General features: G+C 35.0%; 1 protein-coding gene across 3 annotated transcripts in view; it reads right to left on the bottom strand.

The window, feature by feature from the left end:
* Window positions 1-11,298: 11,298 nt before the first annotated feature.
* The window catches only part of LOC100175632 (agglutinin-like protein 5), a 34,231-nt gene continuing 31,208 nt past the window's right edge, over window positions 11,299-14,321 (bottom strand). For all 3 annotated transcript variants that reach the window (XM_026835793.1, XM_026835792.1, XM_018813316.2), the window contains 3 exons: window positions 13,868-14,316; window positions 11,766-11,968; window positions 11,299-11,361 (listed from right to left, as the gene is read on the bottom strand). In XM_026835793.1, the coding sequence (XP_026691594.1) occupies window positions 11,346-11,361; window positions 11,766-11,968; window positions 13,868-14,316 (668 nt within the window). In that variant the 3' untranslated portion in view covers window positions 11,299-11,345. The remainder of the gene's footprint in view (window positions 11,362-11,765; window positions 11,969-13,867; window positions 14,317-14,321) is intronic.

Below are 14,321 nucleotides of genomic sequence, written 5' to 3' on the forward strand. Positions count from 1 at the left end.
TATATAGTAGGGGGGGGGGGGGAGATGGGACACCTTTAATACATAATATCCAAATAGCCTGATCGTGTTTTAAACAATTAACAACGGTCTGTGGAAGTCGTGAGGATACGGTTTTATAATTCATTGAATGTTCATTGTTTACTACCAAATGGAAAGAGAAAACTAAACGAAAAGGTGTCCCATCTTATTCAGGGAATTCTCCATTGGGTACTATACCTATATATATATATATTCAGGGAATTTCCCATTGGGTACTATACCTATTTCACTACAGGGCAGTTTTAAAAGGTTTTATTTATTACTTTTCAATATACGTTTTATTCAGTTCATGGGAGGAGATGGCGCCAATTATTTTTAAAACTTATAAAAACTAAAATATTACAGCTTTACACAACCTATATGCAATTTTATTCAAATAGTTATTGTTAACTAGTAAAAGTTTTGTAGTAGACATTTTACGAAACACTGAATATAAAAACTAACTTGGTGTTGTTTTTGCGCAGAGTTGGTTAAAGTAAGTCAGTCGTTCAGCAAAACTTAAACTTTCTTCCTCGTCTTCTTGTTCTGGTGAGGTTGTTCTACAAGAAAATAAAAAAGAATTTATTTTGTCTCTTCGGTAACAAAGATCGGAAAAGTTTACAAAACTGAAAAGACGGTTAGCAAAGGTAAACGGCAGTCGTTATAACACGCCAATGGGTAAAGCAGCTTCGGCGTCCGTTACATGACGGATAGTTCGCCGTCGTGGCAACGTGGTAAGCGCGCTTGTCGCTAGTCCCGAGTTTAATTATCAACCTAACATTAAAAAAATTAAACATCTTCACCAAAAAATAACTTAAAAACTTACATGCGTAACTTATAAACGAGCACAAAGGTGTATAAAACAGAACACCTGCGTTACAATGACTGTCGTTGCCCCGCCACACGAAAATAAATAGGCTACATTATTTTATTCATTCAACACCTATATACTTTCCACTACGATTATAAAAAAAAAATTCCCATATTAATTCATGAAATCTAAAACATACACAAAAGTAACCTTATCAACATAAAATAAACTCACATTCTTTGCTTGGTCATTTTACAAAACATACGAAACATAAAATAGTAACCAGTTTTCAAATTAACAAACGTTTGAATGATAAAGTAACAAATATAAGGTGCTTATGTAGTTTACCACGTACATGAGTTCTTTTTTTCCTTTACAGTTCTTTAATTATTTATCTTGAGTTGAACCATACGCAGACAGTATTAATACTTAATGAATTGGCTAAGTAGAAACATATGAACAAACTAAACGATACCTTAAGCCAAACAGATAATAAAACATAGATTAGAAAACGCAATCACCGGGCTAGCTAGCTGGTACACTTATATTATATATGTTATAACACAAATAAATTTAGTATTGGTTTTGTACGAACACACCGGCATAACTTTGTTATATAGTAGGGTGGGGTAAGATGGGACGTGTTTTAATTCTCTTATACGCATTAACTCGTGTGACTTTGTAGTAAACAAGTAAATTCACGGTACAGTGGTTCGTTAAATACGAATTCCTCAAAGTTTTGCATGATTTAAATTACACCATAACCAGACAGACTGTACTCCCATGCTCGTTAAAACTGAGCTGCAATTGAAAGAGGAAAATACCCACTGTCGACAAAACGCAATAAAACCACGGGAACTACGCGAGTCACTAGAACACTGCATAAAACAAGGATAAACGTTTGCATTATCCAGCTGGTAACAATTTTCCGTTGTCTATTTTGTCTGATTTTAAACTTTTCAATTTAACTTTTATTACAACGCAAACCCCAAGATAAATCTTATCATCTCTTCGAATACAGTAACGAGGATCGGGTTAATCAAAAAGCGAAGAGAAAAGTATTAGCAGCAAAACGACAGTCGTTAAAAACACGCTACAGTAAAATACTTTTCAGTAAAAATGTAAATAATATCGTGGCCGCTAAATCCACATTTTAACTACGCAAACAAAAACACTTTTTCCAAGTCCTGCAGACATGCACACTGCATTTCACTTCGATTAAAAACTACGCCACAAAATGTCACACAAGTATCGTAAAAGTGGGGATTGACGTAATTAATAACCCTTGACCAGGGTTAAACTTATCAATCAATATTAAACTACCTTGTTTTCGAGATTAAAACTCCTAATCGCTTATTACTAAGTATTATACGGTTAATCTATTTCATAGCGATAGTGCAACAGATACTACAGACCGGACATAAAACCACTTCAGCAGAATTTGTGACCTAAAGAGTATTTGGTCATTTCCCTATTACAACTGTAACGTCAAAATACCCTCTACTTCCGCATTATATTGTGTGTTCAAAAGCGCAACTTTCGAAATTGGTTTAAATGAACTTGGTAGGTTTTGGTGGCAGTTTTATGTTATGGGAAGGCGTCAAACAACTAAGCTTTATATGATTCCTTCTAAATCCCAACTTTAAGCTTTTTTAAAATAGAAAACTACTAATCTATGTTTTTTACACTTTCCGGCCTTTTTTTCAAATGCACGTGTTTTAATTATCAAAAAAAACAGTTTTCATTTACCCGTTGTGTTAATCTGGACACAAAACGTCGGTCAATTTGCCTCACTTGACAATAAGTTGTTCTACTTAGGTTTTTTCTAGCTTGATAAATTCTATATACAATCAATCCATAGCTGGCATCTTGGTTGCTGTTTACACTAAGGGAGTTTCCTTTTAAGTGACATCAATATTGTTGGTTATACTTTAGTAAATACTTGACCAGCATTAGGAAGTTTGCACTGTCTCTTTACTCTAGTAAAGGTAAAGTAAACCGACGAAAACTCATACTTGTTTTTCCTCTTTTCGGTAATAATACCCTGCTGCACGGCACTCTCGAAGTACAGTACACTATAATTAAATCTATGGTGTAGTTTATTAAGTTACGATATACAACTCGGTCGCACTTAAGCGCACTTCTATAAACAGAAATCTATTTTAAATTTCTTAATTTAACTGAATACTTCTTGTACGTATGACACGCCAAATAACACTATAACATATACAAGTTATTTCTTGCCCACTGTAAATTTCCGAACTATAACTTATGTCGTTGTTGTGTATAAACAGGCATGACTTACTCGCATAGTTTAAATTTCACATCGCTACGAACATAAACACTACACCAATAAAAATGTCTATGTATATGTTACATGCTAATACTCCACAGACATAGATTGCGAATATTTGTCTTAATAAAAACTGAAATTCTATAACGTTTCTTAAAAATATGCGTTTTCAACATTTACTGTTCAAGTTATCGATATGCACAAAACACTATTTATTAACTTTCTCTGCTTCGCGTTGAAAATCATTCTACACTTTTTAGTGAAACACAAAAAGACGTCACATTTTTGGCTGACACTCATTTTCTAACGCTTTCCAATTAAATTAACTAAACCAGGACTTGGAATTTATAAAAACAACAAAACGAGGCCTTCTCTTAACCCTTGGAACCCGACCAGCTTACAACACGATGGTAATTAGCACTATTAAAAAAACGAAAATTTTGAGTAAACACGCAAGGTAGACTATATACTGGCAAAACACGCAGCCAAATCTACAGAATTTTGAATAAACCTCAAAATCAACCCAAGAATGATCAGATTTACGGGTAAACCACAAGAGAGGCCAGTTCTGCGAAAAAAATGAAATGCTGACAGTGCGTAGGCAGTTCCTGGTAGAAGTAATGACGATTGTTACGCATTACTCGATGAAGTGAGACGAGAGTTATTTACCCCAGGTCACAACAGGGAAGGACTTAATCGTTGGTGTTACAACTTGATACGCTGTGGGGGGGAATTAAGAGAGAAACAGCATTGATTTAAACGTTAAACCATCATTTTATACGTGTGCATGACGTCTTGTGAAATTCCGACGCGGATTACTGTTTCACAGAGCGTGCTTGGAGCATAGTATGGTGGGGTAAGATGGGATACCGTAAGCTCCTAAATCCCATATCTCCCAAACTTGTTTTGAACAAATAATAACGTTTATTTTAATTCTGTAAGTATTCTTTGTTTACTAGTAAATGGGACGAGAAAAGTAAAAAAAAGTGTCTCATCTTACCCACCCTACAAAATTTGCTTTACCGCAGCAAATTATCTGTTTATAAAATGTAAGCATGGGAAATACGATTATAGGTTACTTCCGTCATGTGTGAGACACCGTACAACAACGTAATCGTTAACATCTGTATTGTACGTAATGTGAAACGAGATACACCTGAGATAATTGTCCAACATTTTAACGATCGTTTTGTACAGATGAGTGGACGGCTTATGAGCAAGCTATAAATTATTAAGGCCATAATAAAGGGGCAACAACGACGATAGTTTGGGTGGACAGCAGTTTATGTAAACACAAAACATTGTATAAGGTCAAGCCCTCATAGAGCTTTTGTTAAATAATAAACACTCGTATCTCCTTAACTAGTTAAGGAAATTCCCACCAAAATACTACTGTGGTTTTTAACCTAGTTGACCTTTTAAGTCAAATTAAAAAAAACAAACTTTTTTTCGCTTTTATTATTTTTTTTCACATTTTTTTCGCTGTCGTGACCTGTCTACAAGGTTAATCAGTGAAAGCTAAGTAGTACAACTAAGCCTTTGCTGACACAGAGTTTTAGAAAGTCACAGCCTACTATACTAGGTGCTATAACTGTTTACTGTCGCTGCGAAAACACACTCAATTACCGACTAACATATGCAGAATTAAATACAACTGTCTGAACTTATGTACAGCATAAGTTGCGCGAGGTGGCATCAAAAATTGGACAGTACGCGTTTCATTTTCGAGAAATTCAGCGGAAATTGTGCGTAGGACAAAAAAGACGAACTGAACTGAAATTTATAATCGAACTAAAATGTTTCTGTACGATAAAATTTTGATCTATTACTAACAGTCTACTGCCTAATGCAAATATGAAGTTTAAGATTCAAGCTATAAGTTGTAGGCCTAAGCATGTGTGAAGATAACACCTAACATACTAGAACAACAAATTTCCCTCAAAATCATCAAAAATTTGGTTGAATCATTTTCGAGAAGCCAGTTGTCCAGCGTAGGCACGCTTTCGTAAATTGCTGGCAAAACATAATAACACAGTCCAAATATTTTCTCAATACTCGCAACGAATTAAGGTAGCCTACAATATTGCATTTGCGGGTTTAACCAAAAAATGTGCACAAAACTGGTTATTGCGTGTAGCGGTTAACCAAAACACCTGGCGGGACATAAAGTTCACAATATAATTCCTTCTATTTGCGGAGTGAAACCGCGCATGAAATTTTGAAGCAATTGCCGTTTACACATAACGAAAACTGATTATAAATTATAATTGAAAAATCGAGTTAACACAATCTGATCCTATATTTCTTTACACATACCTATCTTACGCATTTTAACACGCTACTAAATCATATTCCAAACCTTGTTTATATTAAACTCAGATATAATCTCATAAAAACAATCACACTAGATTACTGCAATAAATCTACGTCCATTCACACATATTCATATCAATGCAAAAGAATTTAAACTCAGCTGTTTTGACAGTTTCATAAACACAGCGTACAAATCAGTCTAATGCCCGGAAACGGTATTGCTTTCACTGTATAAAGACGAAGCTGTTTTGCGTTTTGAAAATCGCTGCGACTTCGTATTTAAATAGTCAAGTGTTTGACCTTGAATCGATTGAACACACTTAAAAAGTTCAAGTTGTAGCAACTACATGATTCATCATAACACAGCTTAGTTACTGATCTCATTTTAAACATATACACCAACGGTCGAAAGCTGAACATAAATTTCATAACATTGAAAATGATACGAGTTATTTGGCCAACTCTGGCCTAATCCCTGGTCCTATAACGTGCCTGGCTGCAGAACCTCACATATATATAAGTAAGTAAAATCTATTTTAATTAAACTGGTGCAAAACTTAACAAATTTTAAATTTATAGTTTTATAAAACATTCCATTTTGCCAAAAACCTAATCACGTCCACTTTTTATTTGTTATTGTGACGTAACAACAAACTGTGCCCTACGTATAAAGCGCGCCTTTTTTAATTTAATTTCCGAACAACCAATCCACAACGGGTAGTCGAAGTTTACTTTATGACGTAATAAAAGCCATTGTTTGAACTGATCTGCAAACACTGTGACGTCAAACACAACAACAATTACACCGAAACCAACTAAACTACTGCAATTTTACACATTTTAAATGTAAAGCAAACATTTCTGCAGGATAACTGAAACACAGTGCCTTTAAATTTATCATAAATACAAATGCTACTTGCAAAAACCTTATACTGCGATATGTAAATACGCTGGGTACATTATACGTTTGGATACATACATATAGAGACAGTGTTACTGGATCAGTAATATATATCTAGTTTAACTACAGCACTTGTGACAATACAACTGTTATATACACTCCAGTCTGATTAAGTAACCACACGCTTGAGTAATTACGCGGTCAGACAACTACGCTTAACAAGGTACGAATTAACAGTGAAGTGGTACACCAGTAGTACATGCAGGTTAAACTAAAAAACTCGTATAGGACTGTGGGGTAAGATAGGATACCATTAACACTTATAAAATCTATATTTCCAAATCGTGATTTTAACAATTAACAACATTCTTTTGTAGTCGCGGGGCTACGGTCATATAATTCTGTAAATATTCTTTGTTTACTACTAAATGGGACGAATAAAGGTAGTAAAAACACGTCCCATTATACCCCACACTACTATATACAATATCTGCCTAAAATATCTGCTTACCGTAATATTAATACTAAGCAGATGCTTTACTCATAGTTTAGATCACACAGCACCTGAGTGATCACTTTTACAGCCTATACACGCACCACTGCCCATCAATACTATATCACATTACATTAACAGCTTCAAACACAAAACAAAGATCTTACCTTTCCACCATTTCTTTAGCAGCGCTGACGTCATCACCAGTAATGGGCTGTGTCATAGAACGTCTTTGCCTTTTCTTTTTAGCTGAGATTTTGTTCTGTGTGGATTTAAAATAAAGTTTAGTGGCAATACTATAACAACAATGGCTTGTGTAGTAAACTGGTACTGTTTACAACCGTGTACGGTTGTTCGGTTGTAAATACTAATTTAGAAGTATTTATTGCAGTAAACCTGTATGTTTGATTTGCATGGAGATCTTTTCGGCATTGGTGGCTTCGTTGATGACGTAACAGGAGACTTATCCATCATGACGTCACTGGAAAAAAATCGCAGTTTAAAAATCAGAAAAAAAAAAATTTTTTTTTTGTTTGAAGTAAAATGTAGGACAAAATAAACCAAAACGTTCATGAGTCACTGGTTGTAGTTTGACAAGTGAGTTTTAATATTTACGATTAACGTGATTCACTTATATGAATCAGCTGTTCATGAATAACAATCACAATTGCGTTGTGTCTGTTCTTACGTAATTTGTTTGATTATTGGAACACTGTTTTACAAATCTTGAGTAAAATTTGGCAATCGTAAACTTATACAGCTAATCAACAATCAGAATTTAAATTAGATCTATAGTAGGGTGGGGGAGATGGGTCACCTTTAGCACGCAGTATATAACTATCCTGATCGTGTTATTGGCAATTAACAACGTTCAATGGAAGTCGTAAGGATACGATTTTATAATTCCTCGAATGTTCTTTGTTTACTACTAAATGCTGAAACGATAAAATAAAATGAGAAAGTGTCCCACCTTTCCCCACTCTCTATAACGATTATCTAATAATACTGACAGAAGATTAAAAGGGAACCTAAAACAATACAATACTGGAGTGGAAAAACAGAATATTGCAACGTTATGCCTACATTGATACCTAATCACCAAAACGACGACGATACTATATAAGCTAAACTTTCTTTAGTCTTTATAAATTGTGAAAAAAATAACGTTTAAAACACTCTAACACTGGTAACATGACTTAAACAGTAACTAGGAACTAGGAACTGAAAAATGAACAATCCAGACACTACACGGAGTTTTACTACGAGGAAAACAAATAAAGTTGGTAAACAATACAATTAACACAGGAATTACCACCGGGAACATTTGTTCCAAAATGTCTGGTACTTTGTCGTCGTTAAGTAATTGATACAGCGAGTGTTTACATACGTGGCGTCTGTACTCTGTTTTAAAGGGTTAAATTTCAACATTATTATGTTATGAGTAGGATAACAAAAGTAGAATGAAGAAATTTGTTAGAAGTTACACTTCCTAATGTGAAGTTCTATGTCGATGGATCACTAGCGCCACCGTACGGTAACGTCATTACACGATTAATGTTTTATGACGTAACGGAAATTTACAGTATTATCTACCAACGAAACAGGCCACGTTTAAAAAGATTTATTCGAAATTATTACACGCGATTTATATAAGTGTATAATTTATCATGTGGTAAGTAGGATTTTTTTCAACAGACAAATTCCTTTTTTCCCTTTCGCAGTTTACGGTTTATTTAAGTTTGTTCTAATAATTCAATAGTTGCCAATACCACGTATTTTCTACAAAGTAGTAATCGTAAAACTGATCTTTTTAAATGTATTTTAGGGTACATTCTTTAATGAAATTAAGTTTTTCATTTTTAAAATGGAATCTAATTCTAAGAACAAAATGTTTTTAAAGATTTGGTAAGTCTTGCATATTAATTAATCTTTGACGTTGTTTCGTTAATTAACGTTCTACATCATGACACTTCATGGTAACAGTGACCACATATTAGCACGGTTTATATTCATATACGACAGGTTAGATGTTAGATGTTAAAATGGATTGCAAACAAATTCGTGCAGATTTTAGTTTGAACAAGATTGCAAGAAAAGTGGAGTTAAAAAAATGAAAAGAATGTTTTAATTTAGGCAAAAATCTGTCTTTCTCTGTCTGACTAATAACCAAAGACTTGCAAACGTTCTTACATAAAGAGCATGACGCCCGTGATTTTAATTGACATAATGCACAAAGTGACGTCACAATTACATGCATCACAAAGAAATTAAATAAACGCAAATTGCACACAATCACTGCATACGGGTGGTATTATTACGTCACACGGGTAATCAAGCGTGGAACAAACGATGACGTAATCAACATGCCGCGAAGAATATAGCAGAGTGGGGTAAGATGGCTCATATTTTTTATCGTCTTATTTGGTATTAGACAAAAAATATTTACAGAATTATATATTTGCAGCCCTGCGGTTATAAAAAAAACTTTGCTAATTGTTGAAACTTGATTAGGATTTATGGTACTTAGTTCCCAACGGTATCCCATCTTACCCCACAGTAGTATACTTGTATATTTACTGGCAGGGTGCAGACTTAATTTAATACATAAATTATAAAAATAATTATTATATACATGTGTGACGTCATGAAATGGCGAGGTCATCAAAAGATGACGTACTCCAGTTACCATATCACGGAACAAAAGTGCGGGTCGCAGTTAATTTGCGTGCTTGTGTATTGCCGCTTATAAAACATAATAGGCCTTTGTAAAGTACTATGTACATCGGTTCGTTAATTTAGGTGCAGGAACCAAAATGTGTAAGCATGAAATCGGGTGAATATTCAAACGTGGATTGCCATGAAAAGAATATTAATACAGTGTTAAGTGAACTCAACTTGTGCATTGAATACGTGCGGTAAAAACAGCTTTTTGCACTGTAATGACGTCATGTATACGTCACAGTTGCATGAATACGTCATAATTACATGATGACGTCATAGATACGTCACAGTTGCATGGACAAAACGCTATTTGGTTACATTGGAAGATCGATAGAACAAAATTTACTGCTCTGCTGTCTAGCTAATCTGACTGTTACGTCATAGTTAAATTCTGGTCTACCTTTGATTGACAGCTCGGCCGTTTTCCCAGACGGCTCTGACGTCACGGACGTTAGTGGTGACGTCATCTTGGTTCGAGTCTGAGCGAACAATATCTTGAAGGGACCTATATGAAAAAAAATAGTAATTAAAATATCGTAATGCTAATGAATGTAAACAATTTTAAATAAACAATGAATTTTATGACTCTTTATCAAATAATTTCGTTTTATTTACAAAATGAATTTAAATTTGTCCAAACTTCTATACTAAATTAACGAATGAGCTGTCGTTATAGCAAAATATCTAATCTAATGTTTATATTATGTCGTCATACAGGAAAGAGTTGACTGCATACTTGACTGTGACGTAACAATAGCTTTATTAGCTCATTCCTTTTTTTCAAAGAAAAGGCGAATTACAAAAACAGTTGCTGTTAGGCATAATATAATATCTAATACAGATCTTTCGGTATTTATTTCGAATTTCCATCAACGTGTTTATGTCGCTTTAATTAGGGTACATTTTTTAGCTGTCTTAAATTTAAAAAGAAAATTAATAAAAGATAAGACAGATATACTCTTTCTTTGTCGGGGTAAGATGGGAACCGTTTTCATTCTCTTTGTCAATATTTTATCTGACAGTAAACAAAGAATACTTTTGCAAAATTATATAAATGTATCCCTACCACGCTTTTATAAAGGGTGCGGATATGGTTATTTAATACTGTAAATATCCTTTGGTTTGCTACCAAATGTGACAAAACAAGTGAATAAAAATTACACGGCCCATATTACCCCACCTTACTATATATATATATATATATATATATATAAATATTGTTCGCTTAACTTACGGTTCGTTTGTTTTAACAGGAGTTTTCCTTCCGCGCATACTCAGTTTCCGTTCCCACATCTCACGGACGTTGTTTACCTTCGGTTTCTCGTCCTCTGAGCTCGACCCATCACTTATGACGTCATCACTGTCGTAATCTGACGATGACGTCACACTCGCAGGTTTCTTGGGCGAACGCTTAATTCTCGGGGGAGACTTTGTAGCCTGTACATGTTGGGGCGACTTCGCAAGGTTTTCGAAAAGATTCTTTTTCGATCCAGTGATGCCGGTTGTATCTACGCCAGTGTTCCCGGAACCGTTTTGTATTTTCTCTTTCACTGGAGAATGTGAGCCGTCAGGTTTTTTCGTCATATTTTCGAAGAGAGCTTTTGCTCCATGCAGGCGACCCTTGGTCTTCTTATCAAACGCGTCATCTTCCGCTGCATCAAATCCGCTCCTCTTCTGGGTCTTCTTGTTCTCCCACATTGACAACATAGCTCCAACTTTCTTGCTGTCATCCACTTCTTCTTTTTCCACTACAGGTCGCTGTTGAGCAGCGGGCTTAGGGGACTCAAACGTTGCTTTAACATCGTTGATGGCTAAAAAAAATTATTATAAAAACAAAATTTGCCAATAATAACAACACATGTGGTTTGTTAAAACCATATTTTGATTAATAACTCATTTTATTTATAAAACTGTTGTTCTTGTACATCCAACAATAACAAGCTTTATTTTTTGTTTAACCTACTACTTTACCCAACAATATCAGGTCTTTAGTTTAACATTTTACTATGATTTTCTTTAAAATTCCCCATTCGTGTGTTTAACAATTTTCAGCGCCCTTAAGTTACATCGTGTTTAAGATACGGTAAAGTAATTATTTCAATGTTGTAACATTGCAAATGCTCCCACATTGAAATAAATATTCCAACATTTGTTTAATGTTATGTAAATTCCTACCCCACATATGTATACCCCACCAACATTATCTGATCCTCACCTGTGTTTTTCCTGAGAGCAGTGAGGTCCTCCGGTGGAGGAAGGTTTTGAATTGACATCATTTTTCTTTTCCTCCCATATTTTTTTCATGTTCCCGATCTTCAAATCTTCTTGAGTGTCCTTGAGATTCTCGGCAGCAGGAGTTTTGCTCTTTCTTCTGCTCGTCTTCACTGATCCGAGAGAGGACACTGAAGTGTCGGAGTCCTAAAAAGAAATACAAAATTATTTTTTTTAAAAATTTTAAATAATTTTGGTTTTAAGTCCCTTTTTTTTAGTTTTGGAGATTTTGTATTTTTAAGTTTTTTAACTATGAGATATAATCTAGAAAGCGGTTTATAAGGATCACTAAGTTAGTTTCGCGTGGTGGGAAAACTTAGTTATAATAACACATATCTAGAATAACACATATCAAGATCTTCTGCCATATACCAGCAGTAAAGCGCGTTTATAGATACAGCATCTAAACTAGTAGTCAATAACATAACGCTATTTAAGCGTAACGAAACACAATGTAGAACATATTTGTCCTCGCGTGGCAAAACAATTTTGAAATTATAACACGGGTGTTCTATTTCATGAGCCTCGATTTCGTTTACGAGTTAATTCCCTGGCGTATTATGAAGCTACGATGCGAGTGCACACACAATTACCCGTAGTGTACCTAATACATTGTACATTTTGCATTAAATCATTATAAATATCGCGGCAATTGCTCAAACCCAGTGGTTAATATTGGGTTGTCTAAATTGTCAACCATATATAAATAAATCACCCATAAGGTTACATTTGTGGTAACTCGAAAGCGGGCACAAGGTGTATAAATCAGAACACCCCTTTTATAACGACCGGCGTTTTATCGTCACGCGAGGATAAAGCAAGTTACATTCATTTATTCAACTAACACGAGTGTTCTGTTTAACTTTCAGCCCGCTTACGAATTACTACATACGTAAAACTGTGGGCAGGCTTATTAATTTATTAGATTTGTATTAATTGGGCATTGGTAACCCGACCTGGATTCGAACCCAAATCGCACTCGCTATTATATTAACCATAATTCATAAACCTTCGTATCACGTCGAGTTATCACATATCACGTAACAGGATGACGTCACGGCCGGGATCATTAATTAACGACCACAATGCGATTACGTAGATCGTGATACAGTATGCGTGTGTTATTCGGTAAACGTTATTGTTGCAATCAAAATGAATGAATGAAGGCATACGTCAGTTGATAGAAAGTGCCATTAATCAGCAGGAGATCGAAACAACAGTTTAACTTATATAGCTTTCTTTATCGAGCGTCTTTTGAACTTAATACAAAACCAGTACATCATGTGATAAGCTACCATGTTTTATCATTAGCGCATAATGTACCATATTTCCTGATCGTGTTTTGAACAATTTACAACGCTTTTCAGAATCGTGATGCTACGGTTTTACAAGTCTTTGAATTTTCTTTGTTTACTACCCAAAGGGTCGATGCAATAGAATGAAAACACGTACCATCATACCCCAACGTACTATAGTTAAGCTATTTACTAAGTTAAATATATTACATAATTTTCCAACAATTTCACACCATGTTAATTGATATTGAATAAACATACAGAGCACGACAGTCATCTGGCTCACTTATCGGTTGCGTAATGTACATTGTGATGTCATAGTTATGTATACGTGTTAGTGAATTATATTGTGGGGAAAATGGTCTTAAATTTCTAGCAGCTAATACTCTAAATAAAGCAAGTAATAGTTTCCCGAACGTTATAAAGTGCACTGTTACGATATAAAAAGGTGCGAAACATACAGTATACCCAGGCGTATAAATCCATGAGACGCATATAATAAATGAACCGCATAAAACATGAGTTTTCTGCCTAGTTTCAATACAGACATGACAGGAGATATGTATATGTCACGATTTTTGTTGCAAAGTTTAGGTTTAAAGAATGTGGTTAATTGTTTAAAACACAATCACGAAATGTATCCCATCTTACCCCACATTACTTTTTGGCTATCATATTTTAATGAAACTGAACAAATAATAAGCCATGCAGAAATTTAACATAAACAAAAAAGGTAGTTGTAGCTACTTACCGAAGCACCGAGCCATGACGAATCTACATCTGTGACGTCACTACCGGTTCCGTCAGAAATTACTGACTCGTCATCTGACACCGGAGTATATGCAAACTTGGCTGCAGCAATTTTAAGACGGGCTATTTTCTCAGCTTTGCTTAACGTTGATCTGCGAGATTTGCTGGACATAGTGGCGAGCTGTATTTCTTCGAGTGACAAGAATTCGTTGTCGGTTGGTAGGTTAAACTTTTCAACTTGAGCAACGTTTACTGGCGTTGCTAAGTCTTCTGGTAACGGAGAGTTGATCAAAGTCAAATCTTCTTCTTTGACTTTTGGTGAAAAACTTAAACTGCCACTTAAGCTGTCGGTCTCATGCTCGCACAAAATATTCTGCTCGTGTTTGTTACCGGACAGAGGAGAACACCGCTCTGTTCGTTTTTCTCCCACTCTTTGCTCTTGTGCCGCTCCTGAT

Source organism: Ciona intestinalis, chromosome 9 (genome assembly GCF_000224145.3).
Source record: "Ciona intestinalis chromosome 9, KH, whole genome shotgun sequence".
NCBI classification, from domain to species: Eukaryota; Metazoa; Chordata; class Ascidiacea; order Phlebobranchia; family Cionidae; genus Ciona; species Ciona intestinalis.